Below are 25611 nucleotides of genomic sequence, written 5' to 3' on the forward strand. Positions count from 1 at the left end.
CGCGGAGAGTAAAGGATGTACCATGATGGAAAAGGGATTCTTTTACTGTCCTTTTACCTTCGTCCCAGCATCGACTGTACAACAGCTTTTCCTTCGCTCCTTCCTCCCTCGTTCTCACTTTTCCCTCCACCCTTTGCATCATCCCTTGATGTATTAAAGGGGCACGTGAAATATTCCGAAGGCATTTTCATTACCGTCCTCTCAGGGAATGCATGCGGGTTGATAAGCCTTTCTGTAGGAGGGCGTAGGGCAAAGTGGATTGCGAAGAGGGAAATCAAATGTATTCGGTTGCCAGTATGTTTTTTTTTTATCTTTTTTCGGCTTCAGAGAGAAGATAACATTATTTTTATTAAATTTACACAGAACACAAATACTCGGTTTTATTCAGCGTTATAATTAGAAAAAATGTTTTTTATGGCATGGACACTTTTTAGTAGAATGTCCATCCAATGTAAAATTAATCTCGACTGTTATCAATGTTAATTTTTGTCAAATCTATTCCATTTAAATTGGCTTTTATCCGAAGCGAGTAAATAATGAACACTACGCGAGCACACACCAATCACGTATGAATAATTTAGATTGGATTCTCTATGCATAATAATTATGATATTTATGATTACAAATACATGGTTCGGTTATATGTGAATAGATAAATAAATTTATATATTTATATATTCTCTCTCTTATATTCTTATATATTCTCTCTCTTATATTCTCTTTTATAGTGCCTCAATTTTTCCTGAGTGCATGTATATTTTATCTAAAGTAAATAACAATTACTATTATTGTAAAATCATGACTCAACAAAAGTACATTCTATCAAATAATAATTTAAATACGTTCATTAATACCTACTTATGTATTTCTCTAATTACATAAGCCAACTTGTAACTTAATGACTTGCATAATAAAATATTTATGATACACAATTGCATAGAATCAATAATATTTTTTGTGAATTTTCTATCGCGAAAATGTAGAACACAATCTATGATTCTAAAAAAAGCTATAGTTTTTATGTATCTTTTAAATAAAAAAAATTTCAATGATAATTAATGCAGCAATACAATATTAAATAAATGCACACGCGCATATGTACACGTACAAAAATTCAAACAATATACTAATAATCATATTAATAAATTAAATGCTGTATATTTAAATATTATATAAAAATTTGTATTTATTTAGATGACTACTAAATAAATAATTGTCTGGAAATTATATAAATAATTATATAATTTTCTTTCTTATTATGTTTACGATATCGCAAGATAAAAGTGATTTAAAACGTCTTCGATGTTTCGAAATTATACGGTAGCATAAGCTGCAGAGTTAGCAATTGGTAAATTTTGTGCAAATGGGTTCTCGGCAGACCACTCCGCTTTTTCAGGCGCAATTGAATCTGCCTCGGCACTCACGGCAGTCCTCCAGTCTAGTAATTGACAAGGTAATTTCAGTAATTCCCTGAATGTACGGTATTTTACAAATTCCAGGGTACACTTACAATCCATGTATTTAGCATAGTGAGTCATTACTGAGAGGGCTTATCGCTTGACTCTTTCCCTAAGGGTAAATGGAAATTTTCCTCTGTAATTAAATGTAACGAAAATTTGTTTAAATAAAAAAAATTTCTATTTTATAAATTAATATTAAATTAAAATATATAATATTAATGAAAAAGTAGGAAAAAAGCTTGTTGCATTATTGCTTAAAATAAATGCAGAGAAAAATTAAATTTCCTAAATCATAAAAATGTTAAAATTAATTTTTAACTTAATAATTATAATTTATCCAATAAATAGTCAATAATGACATACAATTTTTTTGTAAAATATTTTTATTCATCATCAAATATGTATCTTCTCTTTATTATTTTCATCAATATTTGTCCATTCATAAAATTTATGCAATTTTTTCATATTAAGCAATTCCACTTTAGAATTTTAAATTATATTATTAGTATTTAGTTTTACTTTAAGACAAATAAATATTTTTAAAAATGTTTATTATTTTATCTTTCAGAAAAAGATGTTATGAGTTATTATATATATGCAGGAAATTCTTTTCTTCATTTTTTTTGTCTTTTTCCAGATTAATTTAATATAATAATAGTTTTAAATAAAATACTTTTTAAATATATATTTCTCAATTTTCATATTTTACATATTTTATAATTTGCTACTATTCAAATACTCGCTTTAAAAAGATGTATTATATTTGGGAATAATATCTATGAAAAACATCATGTTTCAAATATAACTTTTAGATGAGATTTGTACTTTTTTATAACAACATTAATGTATATTAAATATTTAACGCTGGAAAATTTAACAATAGCATCGTTCTGCTTTGAAATTATATGAAAATTTGATAGAATAAGAGTGCAGCTATGATTAAGTAATATTCAATGAAAAATCTATAATCTATATAAATTTTTATCGAGGGAAATAAAAACAATTGCGTAAAAACTGTTAATTAAAAATTATACAGTCACTTCTTACTCGTTTCGTGCTTTCATAATGTGCGAAACAGAAAGTTATCGCCAGAAACAGAAGAAAGAAATTAAAGTAATTGTCATGTGTATGTAATTCTGTTGCATTTTTAGATAAATCGATTGAATATGTTCATGCAATAGCAAAAGCAGGAATCTTTTTCAGTTAATTTAATAGACACGTTTCTCTGCCATTACCTGTTGCGTCACCATTATTATATGTATGCCAGTGTAACGTCGACGGAGAAAAATGATGACTGTGTCGACCGGGAATAAATATTCCTTATTCACCTTCATGTTACTACGCATATCTTGTTTATATTAGACACGCTTATGATTGCAATTTTTTAGGAGAAAATAAATTTTTCGAGATTATTATCGTATTAATTTTTTGACTGACAAAAATGTTAATTATAATTTTAACAAATTCATTTCAATTTCATATATATAATAATTTTATAATAATAATTTTATATGTATAACTATATATCCATCAATAAAATAATATTCATTTAACTATTTCATAGCTGTATAAATATTATTTTATTGACATAAGTTTATTGATATAGTTATATAAAATATATTTAATATAAAATATTATATATTAATATATAAATAATGTGTGTAATAATAATGTATATGTACAGTTTTATACATAATTATATCTATATTATTTTAATAAAAAACGACCTTATAAAATCACTCAGGTTGAGATGATATCTAGAGAGATACCGTAAAAATGTCACAAGCTGTTTTATCGAAAACTACAATTCATATTTATTTATAGTTCATGAAAACTTATATAAATCTTAAAATACTTAAAAGAAGAAATATTATCGCTATGTTTAATAAATTAAATTTTTGAGGAAACACCTTGTCGGAAAATATATTCGAATAATAATTATTCATAATAAATACATGCGTGACATTGGTTTAAAATTATTAGCATATTGTCAAATTTTACTTTTTGATTCATTTTATTTAATTATATGTTTGTCGATACGTGTCACATAGAAATATTTGCTCCGCGACATACATATATAGTTAATAATTATCACATATTATTTCCGACTAAATTGTTAATTATTCAATCGGGGATGGTGTGTACAAAGTTAATACAACGAGTCTTTTATGATCGTATATTAATATTGAAATTTCTATCATGCCGGAAGAGAAAGAGTTACATATTTATAGACAAATATCGATATATGCGATTTAATTACAGCCTTTATTATAATGTATGAAATTAATTTTCGTGTATGAAAATGCCACGTGTCTAATTTGTTTGCTCAAAACGTTTCTTTATTGAATATAATTGAACCATGTCTGTGTTTTTACATTCACATTTAATTAAAAAATAAAATACTTTTAATTCGAGATATGTGAGAGTAAATATGGGAGAGTGCATTAAATAATTATTAAAAACTGTTGAAACTATATATTAATTACTTTTTTTAAATTGAAATTAAATATTAGAGACCTACTTTGGATACATATTGCAATACTCGGGATAATTCCTCGAGATCATTTCTTACCTAAATGGCGCAACCCCTTCCCCCCTAAAATGTCTAACAGAATAGCAGGAAGGAAGGAGTCCGCATTAGCGAAGTTTCGTGCTAATTGTACGTAATTAATTATATTATTATTTCGTCAATTAATCTAAGTCTCACGCCGCGACGGTGGAGGATCATATTTTTCTCTCTCCTTACGATATACGGTATTCTTTGCCGCAACTGCTGCACAAGAACGATCAATCTAGAGCGGTACGATTTCATTTTTTGAAAGACAGAAAACAACGTTACGTACAAAGGAGAAGAAAAATGTTGCCTTCTTGGCGAGATAAAAATTGCCAAGAATATATTGCGGGAATATTTTCTGCTTTTATCATAGGAGAAATCGTTACATGCGACATTTTAATATTTGAAAATTCTAAAATATTTTTTCTGTATGTTTTTGAATATTTCATGGAACATGGAAGTGCGTCTTGAAAAATGTGAAATTGATGGCAACATATTGAAAATTGATGAACAGCAACGCGCATCGGATATCCATTTATTTTACTTCCGTGCAGTCAAATTACAGATGATGCAGTTATGTAAAGAATGAATTATTGAATGAGTTATTTGTTTAACTTTAATTGCCCCTTTTTATACAAAAGAGTAATTGACTAGATAACTAAACTGTGAAATTCAATGAATAAATAGTGCAGCAATATTCTAGCTTTATTTAAATAGGATTTAAAATATTATCTTTTCATCAAGCTGGAGATTGTAGTCCTAATAATCCTTTAAATATCAAATAAAATTACAAGTGAGATCAACGTATACATCGTACATTGACGTACAGGTCAATTAGCGCCAATTCACAATTAGCGCGACATTTTCATTTCTCAAACTCTCGTTCCACTGATGACTGTCGCGTGCAAATAGAAAGTTCATTTTTCATTTATATAATAGGCGCGTTTTATATTATTACATACAATCCATATAAGCTTTAATATAACACATGTCACATGAACTAGTACACATATTACAATTATGAGAAATAAGGATAAATTGTTAGGGTATATTGAAAATTCACGTAATATAGTCAATTTGATAAATTCGATTCAGTTTTTGTAAAAGTAAAGATTATATTAGTTTCAATGTTGCAAAATTGATATTTTTATCTCATTTAACTATTCATTTTATTCATTATGAATGTAAGCGTCGCCGACGTCTTAAGTCATGAATTTTACATATTTGTAATATGTAATTAATTTAAAGATAAAAATTATATCTTTATATTATTCACATGTAGCACACATTTTGTAACATTTTGATGAATATTCTAAAATAAAAATTTTCTTACTAACAAAAAAAATTATAAAAAAATAAAATAAAAATAAAATAATAAAATATTAATATGTGTGTGCATATGCAATTTTCGATGAAAAATTTTAAAACAAACTTATGAATAACTGAATAATATTATATCACAAATATATCATATTATTATGTTATATTATATTTATATTAATAAATATATATAATATGAAATTATAAACTTATAATATTATGAAATTTTGAGAGATTAGGGAAAAAAATTCGAAATATCATGAAAAAATTGCTTTTTTTTGGTAGACATATTTTGAAATATTACATGCTATGCGATATCAGTGTTGTTCTGCTTTATATTTTTACCTTCCTTATTTAAATTGTAAAATAAAAAATATATCTAGATATGTATCGATTGTATAGACATTTGCGTATTTTAAATCGACTAAAGTCCGCATTTTAAATCTATTATAATATATACAACGTTTGCAATCAACAACGAATAATAACGTTTGCAATCAACAACGAATAACGTTCTTACGCGTAATTCTCACAGAGGGATGAATTAGAGTAAAGTTGTACCGAAGGCATGTTTGCGTACTCACGAAAGTTAGCTCGCTGACAACAGAATCCTTTGAGACTAACCTACGTGAGAGTGGACGAACTCGCATTACTCATGCTTGCGAGATTTGCGTATACGTATCTTTTTATATTCCGCATATTCTTGTGTAACACTCACTTCAAAACTGGATCATTTTTTTACTAGAACGCTCACATTGTATGCATCTCTCGAGTTGAAGCATTTTTTAAATTTATATCGCGTTGTCATTTAATTTTTCTTGGTTGAATAGATTTAACATCATTCAAAGCGTAAATTATGTTATGCATATGCAATTTTTGATGGAAAAATTTTAAAGCAAACTTATGATACTGAATGATATACCACAAAAATGTGAGAGATTACGAAAAAATTGAAATATTACGAAAATATTGTAAAAAAAATTGAGAAATTTGATAAACCAGAATATACTTATCGAAAGAATTATTCTTTATAAATGCAGAATTTTGTATCATTTCCGGAAAATATAGTAAGGAAAGTCATGTATATCAAAACATGATGTTCAAAATTTAAGATAATACAAGCTTCAGAACAAAATTTATAATTATGGATTTAGAAAATGATTCAAAATAAGGTTGTCCATTTTCGAATTTATGACTGATCTCAATCGAAAAGGAAAATATCAAAGAGCTACTGCTAAAAAATAAGCGTCAATTGATTTTAAAATGTTTAATACGACATATCATTCTAACTTTTCTGATTAAATATGAAATAAATTTGAAATATTGTTAAGTTAATAGGATATGCAATGTCATTAATTTAGTAATATTGAATAATTTGCTGTAATATTTGCTTGTAATTATATCAATCTAGTATTATTTTTTTATTTAATAACAATTATTAATCTTCTGATTGATTGTTTGCTCTCGTCAATATTTTATGCATTATATATATGTCTGTCAGTCTATTATATAATTATAATTTAAAAACATAAATTCTATAATATCTTTGTATTATTTGCTATTTAACGCATTTTCATGAATATTATAGAATAAAAGCCATTCTTTTAATTAAACTAATTATAACAAAATAAAATAATGAAAAAATAATAGTAAAACATATGTGTAATAAAGAGGGCAAGTAATAAAATGTATTTCTGAAAAGAGAATTAGTATACATCTTACATTGAGAGATAATACATGCAAAAAGCCAGTTCAGGTTAAATTGAAACAATAAAATATGAAGATTCAAGGTTTATCTTGTGACTTTTTCTTTTTCGAGCACAATTTGCTCAAAGACGCAATTTTAGCAGTACATACTTTATGCAAGTGCGCGGCATTTTTTCCAATTGACTATGTCAGCGGAAAGCATTCTTCAAGATAAAGCTAGACCGCATACATCTATATGTATTCGCTATGCACTTTACAAATAGATATTACTGAGATTAAATATTGCTTCTGTTCATATTTTCTATAATTCTATCATTTCATTACTTCTACATCTTTTTTTTTTTAGTGACTACAAATATAAAATTAATATACAAAAGCCTTTAATGTAAAACTATAATTATCCTGATCACACGAGATTACTTCATAAAGAATCAAAAACTAAATTCTAATAAAACGTATTTCTTTAATAATTTTTGGTAAAAATTTAAATCTGCATAATTTCCCTTAAATATATATGTTTCTTAACAATAAAATATCTTATGAGTTATTTAAATTTGTAAGATTTATTTTTTTCATGACGCACGTAGTACATTACCTTTCCAGGAAATGAAATGTCAAATTTCGGTACTTTCTTTTTTCTGTGCATCAGCGCGGAATAATGCATGAAGTTTTATAGAAAAGAAGGAGCGAGCACAGCAACAACGACGCCAAATGTCGGGAACAAAATTTCAACACTGTTCTCTTGACTTCAAAGATTAATATATATATATATATATATATATATATATATATATATATATATATATCACTTTGCATATTTACATATTCAAATAACTCCGCGCGTTTCTTATCGGAGTAATGGAAAGAATATTATTATTCCACTCATTACTCTCCAATTGGCATTAATGATTGATGTCATAATCATGCGTACAACTTCACTATTATCCAATCTTTATTATTTATAAGATTTATAAAGGATTCAATATTTTTATAGCATCAAGAAAATCTGAAATTAAATATCTTACTCGAAAGTTTACTTAATGTGAAATTTCGGATGAGCTACTTGGTAGCGCCGTGATCCCTGTACGTAGGCCAAACTGTTGACATGCCGGAAAGAAATTTTTATATACTTACTTGGCAACGCTACCGCGTCGTTTGATATAATCTGCAAGAAAAAATTCTGGATACGATTTTAAATAATTTTCTATAATATTTAAAATAGTGGAAAATCCGAGATAGTAATTTTTATAAGTTCTTTATAACAAGTATTTAATATAAATGTATATAGTTTGTCCCTGTATTTAGAATCATATTTCTTATAATATAATACAATAGATATAAAAACAATATAATGCCAAAAATATGTTGTAATTAAATGATGTTAAAGTTTTTAAAAATTGTATAATCTCTTTTCGCTGTGATTTAAAATTTTATAAATAAATAAAGATTTAACTTCTTTTTAGCTCACGGATTGCAAAAAAAATCAAATTTATAAAAACATTGATATAATCATCAGTAATTATTAATTATGTAAAAGATGGAGGAAATAATGATTGTTTTTAAAAGATTTTTACGTAGCTTGAAACTAAATCGTTGAGTCAAAAATAAATTAAATGTGTCAAACCATGTCAAAGAAAAAAATAAAAAAAACAAAAAGTTTATAAAAGTAACATAATGTCAAAGTAATTTTTTATAAAATGGAAACAGTGAAACGATACCATTTTATAGGATGTATAAAACACTCGCGACATGAGATTCCGTTTACTTTCTTAAATTCATGGAAGAATGGAATCGGGAATGGTATTCGCGAACATTTCCAGAATGTCGATATCGAGGAGACAGTCTAAAATGTCGGCGGCCAGAATGACGTTTAAGATCTGACGTTCGCAGTGTTCGCAGGGTATACATTCCTCCTGATAAAATTCAGTCACCCTTCTTCAATACTCTTACACTTTTGTTGTATCTGTTGCTCGAAGCGCAAAGAACGAAGTACGAAGGGTCGCGACATACGCGAGGAAAAAAGAGGACGAAGAATGAAGGAAAGAGTGCTAACGCGGAGGAAGGAAAAAAGGAAGAGGGAATACGGAGTGAATTACAGGATGCGTGGCTGTTTCCCTCCGGGTCGTCTCCGTTCCACATTTTTTTCTCCAATAGCTTTTCACGAACTCAGATACTGCATTATATGTGAATTTCATAAAAGCAAAGATAAATCTTTGCTATTTTTGTTATTGACTTTATCAAGAATGATAGGTATATTACTTTTCATCAAAGATTCGATAAGCCGTACCGTTAATATAAATATCAAATATGTACATGTTTTACATGTAATATACCAATCAAAAAGATTTCAAACAAAAATCTTATAATTTAAATTAATAAATTTATAAGTATATAGTGTCAATTAAAATAAATATTTATTTAATTATTTTAGATGTTATATTAGTTTCTAATTTTTGTTATTTGTAATTAATTTTAAGAATCTAAAGATACAAAACATACATTTATTTATGTATGCAACAAGTGAAATCCGCTAGAAAATTGTTGTGATAGATTTTAGTATGTTAATGAAATTATTAAAAATTATTCTTTTTTTGTTGTTTTCGTTTAAATAGATATTCCTTGACAAGATTTCTTATAAAGATGATTCTTATGAATATGTATATAATAGATTATTTTTTAAAAAATTTTGCTCTTAATTTCTTTTTACTCGTGTCACTTCAGCGAAATATGCCAGAAATTCTCATAAATATGAATTTCATATATAAATGTAACCTTTTATATAAAAATATAGCTTCCGCACTATTGTTTTCGGATGTTTTTATTCCAGTTGTGTTTATTTATTCAAGTTTTACACTTTACTTTTATTTATTTGTTTATATTCAGATAATTAAAAATCCTAAATGCCATGTAGGTGTGTGTAATTATTAAAATGCTTTATTAGAAGCATATTCTTATTTTTAGATTTAAAAATAAGAATTAAAGTCTCTCTCTCTCTCTATCTATCTATCTATCTATCTATCTATCTCTTTATATATTTTTATTATGTATTTTTTGTCGACTTCTATTTTTCTCAATATACGGAAATATGAGATTATTTATAGTCAAATATATACAATCTAAACATCCCTATTTTTAAGTAATAATTTATGGAAACATGCGTATAAATCTACTTTATGGATACAAGATATTTACGCTATAATATAGCAGATATATTCTTTCATATTACATACGATAATCGTCATTTCGCCTTTTCATATTTTCTTGCATAAATTATCTAGAATGTGAATAATAGGACAATTTAAGCCATTTTTATATCACCGATATGCAACGCGCCTTCGCAATAAATAAATGTGTTAGATTTACTGCGTGCATTCGCGCGCACATACAAGGAAAATAAAAAGTCGCGCATTTGCAATTCAAAACAAGTACAAGTTCGATACGCCGGTTTGGCATATCCGGCGAACTGGCCGCGCTTAACGCATTAAATGGACGACTCGCCGCGGTCATCTGCAAAACAGCCGCCACAACAGAATTCAATTTTCGCAGTCGTGAGCACGAATAGCCCACGTCAATAAAAAATTGATGGATCCATCGTTCGCGATGGATGAAGGAAAGAGAAACGAACAGTTTTCAACGAGAGAAAAGCCCCCAATTTCGGAGCCGTTGTCTCCTGCTTTTCATTCCTCAGATGCAACCTCCTGGTACATTGCCTGTACGAACTCCACGGGAATTTAGATTATATATATATATATATATTCTACGAACTTTACAGCCAGTAGACTGTGATACTCTGAGAAATTTACAGTCTAGAAAGATATTGCTGCGCGATATATATCGACCTTCTGAGTTCTCTTTATATAGAGGAAGGAATCAGCGGGGACGGAAGGTCCTGATGGGATAAGATGATTTCTATTCTTAAGAGGGTCCATAGAGGATAGCTGCGTTTCTTAGGCCTATCCTTCTCTCTTTCTCACACTTTCGCCGCGCACCAAAAGAGAAATACTATAATGCCTGTCCATCTGTCAATCTGACTTTCCCCCATGTGTACCTTCGATCTTTTGCTTACTAAGGACGAAAGCACCTTATTTTAAGCAATCTGTGAACGGGTAGGGGCAGCCGTGAGCTTTTGTTTAATTCTGAGATTGCGCCACGAGACACTCGTTCCAAGCGGTGTGGCGTGCGCAGATGGGACTCCGCGAGTTTTTTCTTCCTCCATTACAGAAATCCTTCCATGTTTCATTAGGGAGGAGGTTCTCGATAGCTGGTTTTCTTGCGTAAATTTATCGCTTTTCTTGGAAAGTTTGATCGCGATTAAAATCACTGTGCGATCGTCAGAGAAGTAATGAAGCGCGTTTGTTTTGCTTAAAAGAGAAACAGAGGAAGAAAAAACGAAAGAGAAAAAATGTCTAAGAAAATCAATGTTGAAATATGTTTTAAAAGAAAAGGATTGGTATCATAAAATTATGAAAATTGGTTTTATGTTTTCTGATGAAAATTATCAAGCAAACACACGAAATTTTAATAATGAATCTTTTGATTAATTTGAGATAAACATTATATATTAATTAAATTATGTGTGTGAATGAATTAAATATATTAAAACAATAAAAAAATTAAAAATATTTAGTGAATTTTCCTAATCCCAATTACATGCAATTAGATATAATTAAATAATAAAATCTCATTGTTTACATAAAAGCAAATGATACTTTTTTCAGACGAGTCTAAATAATGCAATAAAAAATGATAGTATTGTAAGTTGTATCTAAAGAAATTTTTTTTTCGATCCCAAAATATCTTGTTAACTAAACGACGAATGATTGATGGATTACTTTAATAATTAAAAGTGAGGTCGTTATATTTTGCTCTTATGATTTCAAATATTTAAACTAAAAAGTTAAAATCGCTTAAATTTAAATTCGTGCAATGCGATTAAATGTATTAGTTTCAAATTACATTTTAAGCAGAGAATTTTCGTTCGACGTCAATTTGTCGAGTAAAATTTCAAAAAAAACTTTCGTTTCTGTTGCTCACATTCTTCCATAAAAGCGAACGCTAGTAGTGACCACCAACTTTTCCTCCATTACAGAAATCCTGGAGGAAGGATTCAACTGATACGCGTCTAAGCCAGGGATCTTAGAAACTGGGTGACCGGCCAAAGGACCGATTAGAAACAGTATCTCTTTTCTTGCTCAAAGAAGATCAAGAAGTCTTATCGTACTTGGTGGAGAAAAAGAAGCAGAAAAGAGGAAAACAAAGGAAGAGACAGAGGAAAGAAAGAGACGGAAAGTGGAAGAGGTCATAGCACTTAAACATAGCCAGAAAGAGATAAGTTGAGATGTCGAGCACAGGCAGAAAGATGAAATTCCAGGCGAGACGCTCTAAAATCTCGTGATCGGTGGCTGAGGAGATAAGACGATCATCGTAGATCGACCGTGATGGAGGCGAGAACGAATGGTTCGTTCATTAGATCAATCTTCCGGAACCTCTCGCTGACCTCTCGCGAGCAACGAGCTTCGAACGAACCTCCCGGAAGAGCAGCGGATACTAACAACGTTATCAATGTGGTTTCTGCAACCGTGCAGGAAGAAAAGATGGCGGATCTTTTGGACGACGCTCTTTCGACCAACAATAGCGACATTGTTGATGATAGCATTGAGTCGAGTTGGTTCAATGACTCGACGACCGCTGCCGTCTCAACCTTGTCGGATTCCTCTTCTTCCTTCTTCGCAGAATCTTCGTCGTCGTACTCTACCTCAAGCGTAGACAACTACACCGGCAGCGTGTCCGATCTCTTTGTTTTTGAAGACTTGAATGACTACATCAATCGGCTCAACTATAGCGTCTTCGTGAACCTGACGGCCTACTACGGCGACGGTGGTGCCGGGCTGAATCTCAGCAGCGTGAATTGTACGTCGTCGATAGTTGCCGGGAACACTGTCAGGCCGGGAGATGAGTGCGGCGCGACCGCCGGCGTTGATGAAAAATCGAACAGCTGGTGGGCCCTGATACTCGTGATCGTGCCGTGTTTAACGCTCTTCGGTAACGTGCTCGTCATCTTGGCGGTAGTGAAGGAACGTGCTCTGCAGACTGTCACCAACTATTTCATCGTCAGCTTGGCGGTCGCTGATCTCCTCGTTGCAGTGCTCGTTATGCCGTTTGCGGTCTACGTACTGGTAAGTCGACGTCTCTTTGCAAATTTATACTATACATCCAATTACACGAAGACGATTTCCATCTAATCAAACATGTACTTGTGTGCTTTTCGATTGATATTTCCATATCTCTCATTCTTTGGTCTATCTTCAAAGGGATAATTTAGTTTAGATATATAACATATATTAAACAAATATTTGCAATATTAATTACTAAACCTGTAGTAGCTACGTAGCTACAAAATATTACTCTTGTTAATTATCATATTTAGTTATCTAATTGTATAAATATGAATTATGTAATCTCACAGATCTGCAACTCACTGAGCATTTAATTTATTTATCGTTTTACCTGGTACAGTTATCAAAAACTTTTTGAAGCAAATTTATATCTTCTTTATAATTAATTATAAAACGTTCTCATAAAACCAAAGAATTTAAATTATTTTACTGTACCGACATTATAATTAATAGAATTAATATTTTTAATTATAGACTGTTGTATGATTTGTGTAAATAAGCTGAAAGTTCCGAGGGTGGGGCCTGGCATCGATCGCGAGTTTAGCTGCTAATTAAACGCTATCGTTACACAGCGTTTGCATGTGCTCAATTACCGTCCTCACCTTCAAAGTAAACGAGAAACCAAATTGAGAAGTGTTCACTTTTTTTCAAATACTTTGATCTCGATAATATATGTATCAGCTATTAAACATCGATAATTTTTACTTGGAAGAAAATGAATCTTCGCGCAAAAAATGGAAATGTCAGCTTAATGTATCTGCCTATAAGAATAAAAATTGAGACTGATGATCTGAAACAAGAATACATCAACATTTACCTCATAATTTAATGATACCTACGCATATTTATTTAATCAAGTCAATTGCTTTTCGATGGAAGTGCTTTGAGATTCCTAAACGGGCATAATAATTGTTTATAGAATGTTCATAGAACAAACGAAACTGTTATGTTAAGGCAGTTCGATTCAGTTGGAACACGCACGTAAATGAAAACAGAATTAGTCAATTAAAGCTATATCGAATAATTCTGCGGATGAATGCCAGCACCGCGGGTAGACCTGTTGTACAGACAAACATGTTAGCTAATACAAACGTTTTCGAATTCATCTATATCGCGATCATTATCTAATATGTTTTATTCGAAGATTTCAAACACTAAACATTGGCTTTTCTTTATATTATTGTACATAATTAAATTATCGATGCCTGTAAAAAATACTACACATGCAATTATTAAATATATGTGTATTATATTAATCAGCACAATCACATTTGTTATTTTGCATACAAAATATATTTGAAACATATTTGAATTATATATAAATTGATTATAAATAAATTGCTAGTTAAAATTATAACTGATTGATGTGATAATATTTATGTAATCAATGTTTCGATTATGTATGAGAGCAAAAAATTGCTATTATGTAGGTACAATTTTAACAAATTAAAAATTGAAGAGAAATACGAGTACATATTTACAATAGAAAATAAATTATCGTATAAGATATCTAAAGAACATAATGTATTAACTTAAAACTACTTCAAGGACTGTGCATTTTAAGATAAAATAAAAGTGACATGAGGAGAGAAACTGACAGTCACATAACGTTGTCAGTTACATAACGTTGTATGATGATAATGCATAATGCGACAAAATAAAAAAGGGTTATCTATAATGTAATGATCGAGGTGTTGAGTATACATGAACGATATAACGTCGCGAACTACCCACATTGAACGTTAGCTCACCCATAGGATTTTCATGCAGTCAGTTTAATCGCCGATTAAATACACGCTTCACGCTATGACGATAGCGCTAGAATAGCTGTAATTATGAAGATGATGTCGAAGTTAAATACTATAGACGTATCTATAAAGCTCCCAAGAGTCGGAAACAATTTTCATTGATGCTATCATGGTATACATATGTTGTAGAAATATGTAGATTTTTAATTTAAAAATAAAAGGTTTTAAGAGTATAATTTTAAAAATAATATTAAAAATAGAATTAGAAAAACACATATACATTTAAATGAACATTTTTATTTATTCCTCTTTAGATTAGCTTTAGCGCAAGTTTAAAAGCATTGGTAATGAAGAGTCGCGTATAAATATATTATAAAATTAGTCACTTAAATGGATAAATATAAAATAATTAAATCAAATATTTATGCTAAAGCTGATTTGAAGAAGGAATAAATAAAAATGTTTGCTTAAATAAGTGATTAAAAGAATTTGTGAGAGTTATATACAGGGTGTTCTAAAAAGTATGTCAAAAATTTAAGGAGATATTCCTCACACCTGAAGGATGAAAAAATGTTATATGGACATAGGTGCGGAAATGCTTATTTCAGGAGTTATGTTGAAAATACTGTTAGCTGTATTACTTACACAAGGAAAAATTTAAGATTAATTATTGTAGACGACAATCGTTTAATTAGGTTTATTTACATTTGGTTTTAATGTGACCTTGAGTATGTTACAATAAATGTTGAAAATGTTCACCATTTTCCTGAATACAAGCAGTGACACGTCGATGCATTGATTCACGGACACGTTCAAAAATGCCTGGCGTACAGCGGATTGTCTCGCAACCTGCAGTGATACGGTCACGAAGATCTTGAATATCACGTACTGGTGGCATTTTTGAACGTGTCCGTGAATCGATGCGTCGACGTGTCACTGCTTGTATTCAGGAAAATGGTGAACATTTTCAACATTTATTGTAACATACTCAAGGTCACATTAAAACCAAATGTAAATAAGCCTAATTAAACGATTGTCGTCTACAATAATTAATCCTAAATTTTTCCTTGTGTAAGTAATACAGCTAACAGTATTTTCAACATAACTCCTGAAATAAGCATTTCCGCACCTATGTCCATATAACATTTTTTCATCCTTCAGGTGTGAGGCATATCTCCTTAAATTTTTGACATACCTTTTTAGAACACCCTGTATAATAAAATATGCACTTTATCTACCATGGTTGTGATTTGACTTTTTTCTAATTTTATTTTTATATAGATTTTTAAACATAAACTTTTTGTTATTCTTTTATGTCATAATAATTAAATAAAACAGAGTGAAAGAAATAAACTAATATGTCTAAGATAAAGGGAAAATTAATTTGGACTAAGATAAAGACTTCAAAGAGAGAGAAATGAAATTATACACATGATATTAAAATAATAAAACAAGTATAGATAAAAAAGAAGAGAGAAAATTAAATATGGAACAATAAAATAAAACAAAATAACAAAAAGTTTAATGATTATAAACTACAATTTAAAAGATCAAGGACAAGTTAATGCAAATAGAGAAAAGGACAATATAAAGTATTTAAAATAAACAAACATCAAATCAACGATATAAAGTACTGAAACGTTTATACTGGATATTTATTTTATATTATTAATACTTTGAAGAAAATATATGAAATTATAATTATTTATATAATAAAATCTTCTCAATTTTTAAACAGATTTTTCCTTCATAAAATTAATATTTTCTAAATCCTAAATATAAAATTATAATTGATATTTGATCTTCTAAATATATAGTTTAATGTATAACTAATATGTATTATAAAAGTAATATAATGATAATTTGTATTTCCAGTTAGAATTTTAGAATTCCAAGAAGAAACACACATATGCAATTCAAAATTGTGCTGGATTTTTGTTTCTATCGTTAGCAGGTCGTTTACTTATCCCGGCACGTCCCACATAAATTATATCATAGCGTCCACACGTGATCTTATTTTAAAATCGTCAACGGTGCCAAAAGAGTTGGATGATGTATTCCGTTCTCGATGCGTGTTAGGTTTTACAATTGTGACAGGATTAAAGCAGAAAGGATACGCAGGGTCGCAAAAAATCACGGCTGCAATTTTCCTAAAAATCCAATTCTCACGCGGTCCGGTAAGCCGGTAGCTATTGGTTCAAACTGGCACCGATCGATCTCGATTTCGATAGATCGAACACAAAAGTATGATCGGTCAATTAGGGCTGCGTACGTAATCCCGAACGCGAGCGCCCATCAATGCAGTTTACGTGCACGTCTGCGTGCGTTCCACATTTTCTGTGGCATGCAACTTTATCGCGATTGTGTGTGCAACGGAATTGTCGACGGAGACAGATTGTAAAAAAATTCCAGGTGAAATTTGTTTTCTCCATCTCGTCTCAAAATATATCTAAATACCTTTAGTAATTACGTCAAAAGATGTTAAGAGTATTTTACTAACTTCTTTTAATTATTCTACTAAAGGATCTAATAAGTTCTTTTAATTATTCTACTATCAGAATTTATTAAAACTTTAGAATATACATATATATGTAATAATATATACTTCGAATTGTTATGAATAGTTTATTTGTTCCAGTAGACATTTATCTTATTAAAGAGATTGTTGGAGAGAAAGGCACTTTGGCGCATGACTGGTGGCGCGCATGTTGGCGGCGCTACCGTGAGCGAAGGAAGCGTCATCTTCTCTACGTTGAGTGCGTGCTCTCGCTCTCTTCCGTCTCGGAACACAACAGCATACGCATGGGCAACATTTCGATATCCTGAATTACGCATATAAAATCTGTATACAGCCTTGCCTTCCACATTAAAAGTTTTGTTATACGAAAAGCGAGTCAACGTTATTCCCAAACACAGATAATAAACAATTTTGATATGCGTGTTAAGAAAGTTCAGTTTAATAGATCTCATCTCATATTAGCTTCAAGCGAATAGTTTACGTGTTTCGAGATTAAGTTAATACAAACTTTAACTGTAATTTTCGCGTTAACATGGCGCTCATAATAACTGGACGCTATGTTTCGAGAAAGTTTGCGACTATAATCAATAAGTTTCTAATCGTCAGCGGAGAGACATGTACGACTTTCCGTTAATTCTACAACGAATGGAAATGAGTGTTTTAATTGCACCTTAAATAATCCTATCTACCGCTCGTATCCTTGGCATCTCCCAGTGCCAGCTGGAGCGACCAGATTACATCGGTATGATAAAATCCAGGTGCAACTACGTTCTAAGTGCAAACACGACGGAACGTGCCGAGATCGTCCTTCGCCCGCTTAAACGATCGTTCTAGAGTTTCGCATTAAACGATTTACTAGCAATGCGTGTTATACATGTAGGTGTGTGTGTGTGTGTGTGTGTGTGTGTGTGTGTATGCGCTGCAACGAAAGTATCGCCATTGGGTCAGAGCACTTTACGCTCTCTTTGTAGTGTACTTGGCATGGCAGTGTCATCCTCCCTTTAACGACGAGTGAAAAATGGTTGCTCTCTCTCTCTCTTCACGCGTTTATATCACGAATTCCTTCAACTATGCTCTTTCTCGACAAAATTCCACGAGCTCTTGGTAACAAAGTCGCAAGTTGCAACGTAAGCTACCATATTCAAACAATCTTGCCATACATTATGAAAAGATATGTGCTAAAAGAAAATTTGATATCTTTTATTTGAAAGAATTCGAGGAAAACTGGATATATTATAATTATTGAGAGAGACAGAAACAGAGAGAAAGAGAGGGCATATGTGAATTATTAATTACGTTACAGAGGATTTTAAAATATTTTTATTTGTTATAGGAAACTTATTTTATTTTATTATTTTATTTAACAATAAATAATATAATTTAGTAAGTACATTTTTATATCATATATTTATTATATTTTATTATATTTTTTATCATGAGATTTTTATTGTTTTTTATCATATTTTTAATTTTTCTTATCTAATAATTATATAAATTTCTTCGAAAATAATGAAACTTAGTTTGAAATTTACTTTCCGTACTTGTAGCACAATTTGTTGTATCCATCATTTTTAGAAATAATTTTCGAACCTTTGTGCAAAATGCATATTTTTGTTAAGTCAAATAATCTTAATAGCCTTACTTGATTTCTTCTTATCTTTCTTTTCTTATCAGATTACACTTTTTACGGTTTTTATAATTGTACAGGCTTTTAATATTGAGGCCTTTTTTAAAATAAAAAACAACAATGCTTGCGTATACGTTTACGTCTTAAAATTCGCGAGATATTTGTATTCTCCGCGAGCAAATCGTTTCTGTAGTTTTCAGCTGATGATACCAAAACTTGCGTCTTCGCTATTATTACAAACCAGCTTGTGAATCGACAGCATATCTTTTTATCCATGTAAAGTTACTTGTCTCACTTTTATATCTTGCTTTCACGCGCACGTTTGATTCGATTTTATATAGCGCCGCCACCGTTTTTATGATCTCCCAAATGTCGCGGTAACTCTTTTGCTAGTGCGCAGAAAGCAAATTGCACGGTTTCGTCAGCGATGCAAAGGAGTTGGAGAGAGCGGAAATACAGGTTCGCCACAATATCCTTTCGCATACCGCGAATACTGAATGCCGTGAAAATGGTATATGCGCATCGCGTATGCAAATGCACTTGGCATCGTCGAGAGACGCGCGCGAACACATTTATATATGTTTTGAAATTTTACTATCGTGTTCACAGGGGGAATTGCAGTTTAAATATAGTTAAACTATAGCTTAATTTTTTTCAAAGAAAGAGAGAGAGAGAAAGAGAGAGAGAGAGAGGAGTATCTGTGTGAATTAAAAAAAAAATTTAAAGTTTTTGTGAGTTACTTATTTTATGATTGTGCAAAATTTTAGATAAGTTTTTCAATTAAAGATAAAATTAATAAAAATTAATAAAACAATTTAGAAGGAAAAAATTTTTATTAATTATTTTTTTCATATTGTGACAAATACACCTTATCTCTGTTTATTTTTTTGCATCAACAGTCTCTAATTATTTTATATAACATTATTTTTTATAAAATTGCTAGACTAATAAGAAAAGTTTTTTCACATTTATGATATTATACATGTATTATACAACAATTATATATGAATATATTCATATATAATTGTTGTAATATTATATACAACAATATATATAACAGGAAAAGGGAAATCCAGTTGCAAAATAATATTATATATCAATATCATTTATGTGCAAATATCGGTGACCGATATTCATAACGAATAACCATAATGTCACTTTGCACGCTTTACATTTAATATTGTAAATGTGGTAAATGGCAAAAATCAGACTTTTTGTGGCGACTATATAACTTTATACCTCTACAAAAATTTATATGGGTTGTTAATATTGTTAATATTCCTTTAATGTTACTCATTTACTTTTAAATTTTTTATTGCATATTTTTAATGTTTTTAATACAAAATCGGAATAGCTGTGCCTCTTTTAGAAGTTATAATTGGACATATGGAACATTTATATTTCAAGGTCTTAAAAACTTGGAAATAGTTTTCATTATAATGAAATTCAGCTCGAAAAGATTAAGACATGACAGTCATTCTAGTAAAGTTGCAAAAAAGAACTAACTTTTTTAGAGACAAAAAAGAGAAAAAATATTGAGAGAGAGAGAGATGAAAGAGACAAAAATTACTTTGAAAACATCATAAAACTATTTAAAAATATTACTTTTCAAAGATATAGAGAAATACAGAGATGCATCTTATTTTAGAGAGATGCAGAGAGATGCATCTTATTTTAGAGAGATCTTTTAATAATTTTAAGAAGGAATAATTTAGCATGAATTTGTCGAAGATATATTCTCAAAGATAATTACAATTATTTGAGAATATCAGAACAAACATTGGAAACATGTTTTTGATTAATGCAAACCAATTTTATTTAAAAATTTGATTAAATGTTATTTTTCTCATTTTTTAATTATTTAGTTTTTGTATTAAATATTTTGTAATTAAAATTTTTTAATTAAGACAGTAAAATAAAATTCATTTAAAATTATGTATTTAAATGTACATTTTTGTTATTTATTTCGATTCCTGAAACTTGATCGTCGAAACATTGTTTATTTCCTATCGTTTATAACGCAATTGTTATTAATATTTCGCGACATTCCTCTTAAAAAAAAATAAAAGAAAAAATAAAATTAAAAGAAAGATTGCAACTACAAGTATTTCAAAAATATAGTATATATTTTCATAGAGAAATTCATTCAGTCACGGCCATTCATTTCTAAGTACTTGAGCATGCAAATTTAGCCCGTCATGTATTTCCGTAGTGTTTCGATTGCATTCGAGTGCAAGGAAAAGTAAAGAAGGAACTTTTATATTGCGGAACGAATCGATTCGTTTTGGTAATCCAGTTACTTTACGGAACAAGACGCAATATAAAAGGCAGCAAAAGTAATAAACCATGCATCTAACACGTTGCATTGCAAAGCTCCATTAAATTCTTTTATAGTGGAAAGAAAAGTTAAGAGTCAAGATAAGATGTATAAGTACAAGTACTTACGAAAGACTAACAAAAATTATTCGAAATTATACTACAACTTTATTCGATTTTGTTAAAGTTTCATTATTTGAGACAAAATATGTATATGAGATATGAATATGTGTATGAGATATGCATTAATATTATTCAAGGTAATCTTTTACTTTTTCTAATATGTGTCATTAATAATATTTCTAAAAATTATATTGGATTTTTCTTTCAAAATGCTACTGTAAATGATAAGCTTATTACATTCGAATATGAATAATGATAATAAATATTATTTATTTTTTCTAATATTAATATAACACTAACATAATTTTTAAAAACTACACTGAATTCTATGCATGATAAGCTACTATTACTAAAATTGTCATAGAACTCAAAATAATAAATTTCAATAAAAGAGCAATTATTTGAAATAAAAGACGAAGAGCTCTAAAAATTCCATAACGAAGATTCTGTTAGCATTAGTTATGATTAGTTATGACATTATCTTGTCAATATATGGGGGAGAGAGTGAGAAAGTGCGAAGACGTATCGCGGAAAAGTGTCGATCAAAACGGAGACTGCGACGGAATACTGCAATTTCGACGCAGCACGTGATTCTTGCGACAATTTGAGAAAAGAATGCACGAGCGAAGGAGCGCTTCTCTGAAGTTTTGTCGAGGGGTGCTGGCGTGACCGCGAGTAATTTCGAGCAGCGTTTCTCCCTTTCAGCGCCCTCCCGCACAAACCGTTGGTGGCCTCAGCACCCGGCTGTCTCACCGAGTGGAACAGCACGGCAAGATCGCTGGGGCAAGGTCTATGTTAATAACATAGATCACTTCATCGCATGCATGCTTATTTAGCCATGCCAGCCCCGGTTTTGATTCGTGCTGGTTACACACGACCGTAACACCGCTAACATGAATATTAATGGTTGCCGAACGTGCGCGCGGAATAATCACTTTTCTTCTGAAAATAGTTATTCCCGATCGTGGAAGCAATGCCGGAAGAACGCTCGTCCTTGACGAGGCATTTGATTGTCTCCTCCATAGGAACTAACCTTGATATTTGCCCTCGAAAGCACGCCACATGCCCGTTCGATCCATTGATGATAGTGAATTTTCTCGATGTGGAATATATATGCTCAGTGGTTTCTTCTATCATATTATAAATGTAAAGAAAGAACATTTATGGAAATTATAAAAATTTATTTTGTAAAATGAATCGTTTCCTATTTAATGATAGTATAATAATAGCATTAAATTTATTCGTTGCGAAAAAGCAAATAATAACGTGTCTCTAATGAATTGTATTGCGAGTTACTTGGTAATTGTCGTAATTTCCTCTAATTTAAGCTATTAATTTATCAACATTAACTTGTCATCTTTCCTACATCAAGTAAGTTCTCTTATTATGACTAAAGTTTTCTGTGAAGGTCACAATCTGCATAAAAGTTTATTAAACAGCAAAATTGCTAATAACTTTTTTCTGACGCACGTGACTCAAACTATTATATCGTTGATATTGAGAAATAAATGCCTGTTTTTTCCTTCATCATACGGAAATAAATCATTAACTTTCTGTATGCACATGTAAATAACGAGATAAGATCGATATCGTGAAATTAGACCGAATATACATTTCGACACACAATCCGTGGTAATTTGCCTACGAGAAACATATAACGCGAAAAATAGACTATTCATGAGATTAAGAGCACTGTTATGCGATTTTTCTGCACAAGCATTCTTCATAACACTAGTTAAAGCTTTCAGAAATTAAGTTCTTAAGGGCGATCCTTGCTGATTCTACCAGAAGCTAGTATTTTGTCAGAAACATGCAATTTTGTGGTTATAATAGAACTACGTGGCCATTGTTCCAGGAAAAATCTACGTCTACGATTGAAAGTTCAGTATAATTTACTATTCAGAGATTTGTTTAATTGGATTTGAAGAGTTTTATAGATTGGATAGATAAAGATTTTTACAATCGTCACTAAACTAAATTATACTTAAACTACATTTATAAATATAATTTATTTATATTATAATAAATACAATTACAACTTTAATTAGAAAGTCATTTGTTTAATTGAGAGAAAAAAAGTTTCTAATACATTTCGGTGTCATAAACGAGATAAAAATTTAAAGAGCTAATTTGAGCAAAATTGCAGTTATTATCGACTTAAAGTGCCATTGATTATACACAAGTGTCAAGACGACCTTAATTAGCGGCATTCAAATACAGTTTCAGGTCGTATATATTAATATCAAAATAGCTTGCGTGACAGCTTCGATTAGTTAGCCTTACTTGTCATCAAAGTCTCATTAATCTCACCACTTAGGGTAAAATAAGCTCATGAAGTAAACTTATGAAACGAGTTGAGAGAGAATTAAATAAACTTTCGAAAAAGTTTAGAATCTTTACTCTTTTCACGCGTAAAAAGCTATTAGACAAGGGGGAAGAATCAAATTGAAACAAAAATACGAGTCACATTTATATCTTTCAAATTCATAATTATTTAGTATAATTAATATTTAATTAATTAAATATTCCCTATTTAATTTCTTATTCAAATAAATCTAAAATAAGTAATTATGTATTAACATTGCATTTCTTCAATTAGATTCTTATTTGAGAAATAAATTATTTATTTAAGGGGTCACTCTAAGATTGATTTCATTAACGTTAGTTTATTTTAATCGTATTTTAATTTACTCTTTCTTTGGTCCTGGTCTCTTGCGAGAAGAAACAAAGAATGAATTAAATTAAATTCGATGTCGGAGGAAACCCTTGCTTCCCTCATAGAACTCTCATCTACTTCGCAGTAGTATAAGTCGATATTTCGAGCGCCGCGCAAATAACGTTCACAGCTCACCTTTCACGCACGAGACGCCGAGATAAATCACGGTCTCGTTGACGTAAGTAACAAGTCGGAAGGAACGAGTAGCTTAAAATTCGTCAGTGGCTCGCTCGCCGCAAACAGGCTCGAGAGAGAAAGCCGCGTAGAAGAAAGGGGTTCGTCGTAAATCATCGGGTGCGCGACGACGACAACGATGGAGCCCTCGACGTTCCTCGCACAAGCTGTGCAACGCCGACGAACCCGTCGTCTCTTTCGCCCGTTTTCGTCCGTACCTACGTCCCTCGCAGCATCTTGTGCCCTATAATGACGGAGATATGTCCTTTCACGTTGCACGTACCCGTCATAAGTTTCAACCTCTCTCGTCCTATGATCTCTATGACTTTAAACTGCTCCGGTTTATCCGCCTCTCTCGTGTCGCCAAACGGTAATAGTTTTCCCAACGTGTATCCTCTTTAGTCTCTTTGCCAACTTTGAAGAGGAAATTAAAAGGAAGAAAAAACTGTAGCGCGTTTAAGTAAAATCAGATTATGCGACTAAGAATAATTATGCAATCAAATGCCATTTTTTTGCTTTTTCTATCCTTTCTTTTATTATTTGTAATTTATTATTTGTAATTTGTATTTTATTATTTGTAATTTATTTCGGAAATTTCTATTTAATTTTTCACATTTTTTGATAGCTATTGCATATTTTAATAAAAAAAGAATTCTATTTTTAAACTAAAATCTCTTTTTTTCATTTTATCTTTTTTTATTGTTGAATACGATTTCAAAATATCTACATGTTACCATTTTGAAAAGTTTAAAGTTGTACATAAAAAATTATTTTGATATACTTTACGGCATCTAACATATTAAAATAATTTGATTCCATTAAAAATTAAACATGTCATTAGAAATTTTAATTTTCCGAAGAAATATTTTGTAGAAAGATTAAGTTGTAGAAAGCTAATTAAATTGTGCAGAATAATAAAATTTTTTTGATAAATTTCGATAATTATTCTTTGTCGTTTTTTTCCGTATCTTTTTATAGTATCTACCGTAAGCGAAGGAAGAGAATATAAATATTATACATGTATATATACTATATGCATATACAGTATGCATTTAGCAGAGAATACATGGTTGGGAACATATACTTTTATTAGCGTGACTATCGCAGGAAAGACGTCGAAAACTATTTGCGGTATCTACGTAATTTTGCATTTCTCCAGGTTTATTTCGGCA

The 25611-nt window shown here is 30.3% G+C and overlaps 1 protein-coding gene and 1 long non-coding RNA gene across 5 annotated transcripts in view; one reads left to right on the forward strand and one right to left on the reverse strand.

Moving 5' to 3' along the window:
* LOC145963550 (uncharacterized) overlaps positions 1-25611 on the reverse strand; it is a 188727-nt gene that overhangs the window by 135072 nt on the left and 28044 nt on the right. The gene's annotated exons all lie outside the window — the stretch shown is intronic.
* Dop2r (dopamine D2-like receptor) overlaps positions 1-25611 on the forward strand; it is a 213744-nt gene that overhangs the window by 2180 nt on the left and 185953 nt on the right. For all 3 annotated transcript variants that reach the window (XM_083085606.1, XM_083085607.1, XM_083085608.1), the window contains exon 2: positions 12131-13217. In XM_083085606.1, coding sequence (XP_082941732.1) covers positions 12480-13217 — 738 coding nt within the window. In that variant the 5' untranslated portion in view covers positions 12131-12479. The remainder of the gene's footprint in view (positions 1-12130; positions 13218-25611) is intronic.

Source organism: Camponotus vicinus, unplaced genomic scaffold (genome assembly GCF_025532165.1).
Source record: "Camponotus vicinus isolate PSW18456_S1 unplaced genomic scaffold, iyCamVici1.0 SCAF_12, whole genome shotgun sequence".
NCBI classification, from domain to species: Eukaryota; Metazoa; Arthropoda; class Insecta; order Hymenoptera; family Formicidae; genus Camponotus; species Camponotus vicinus.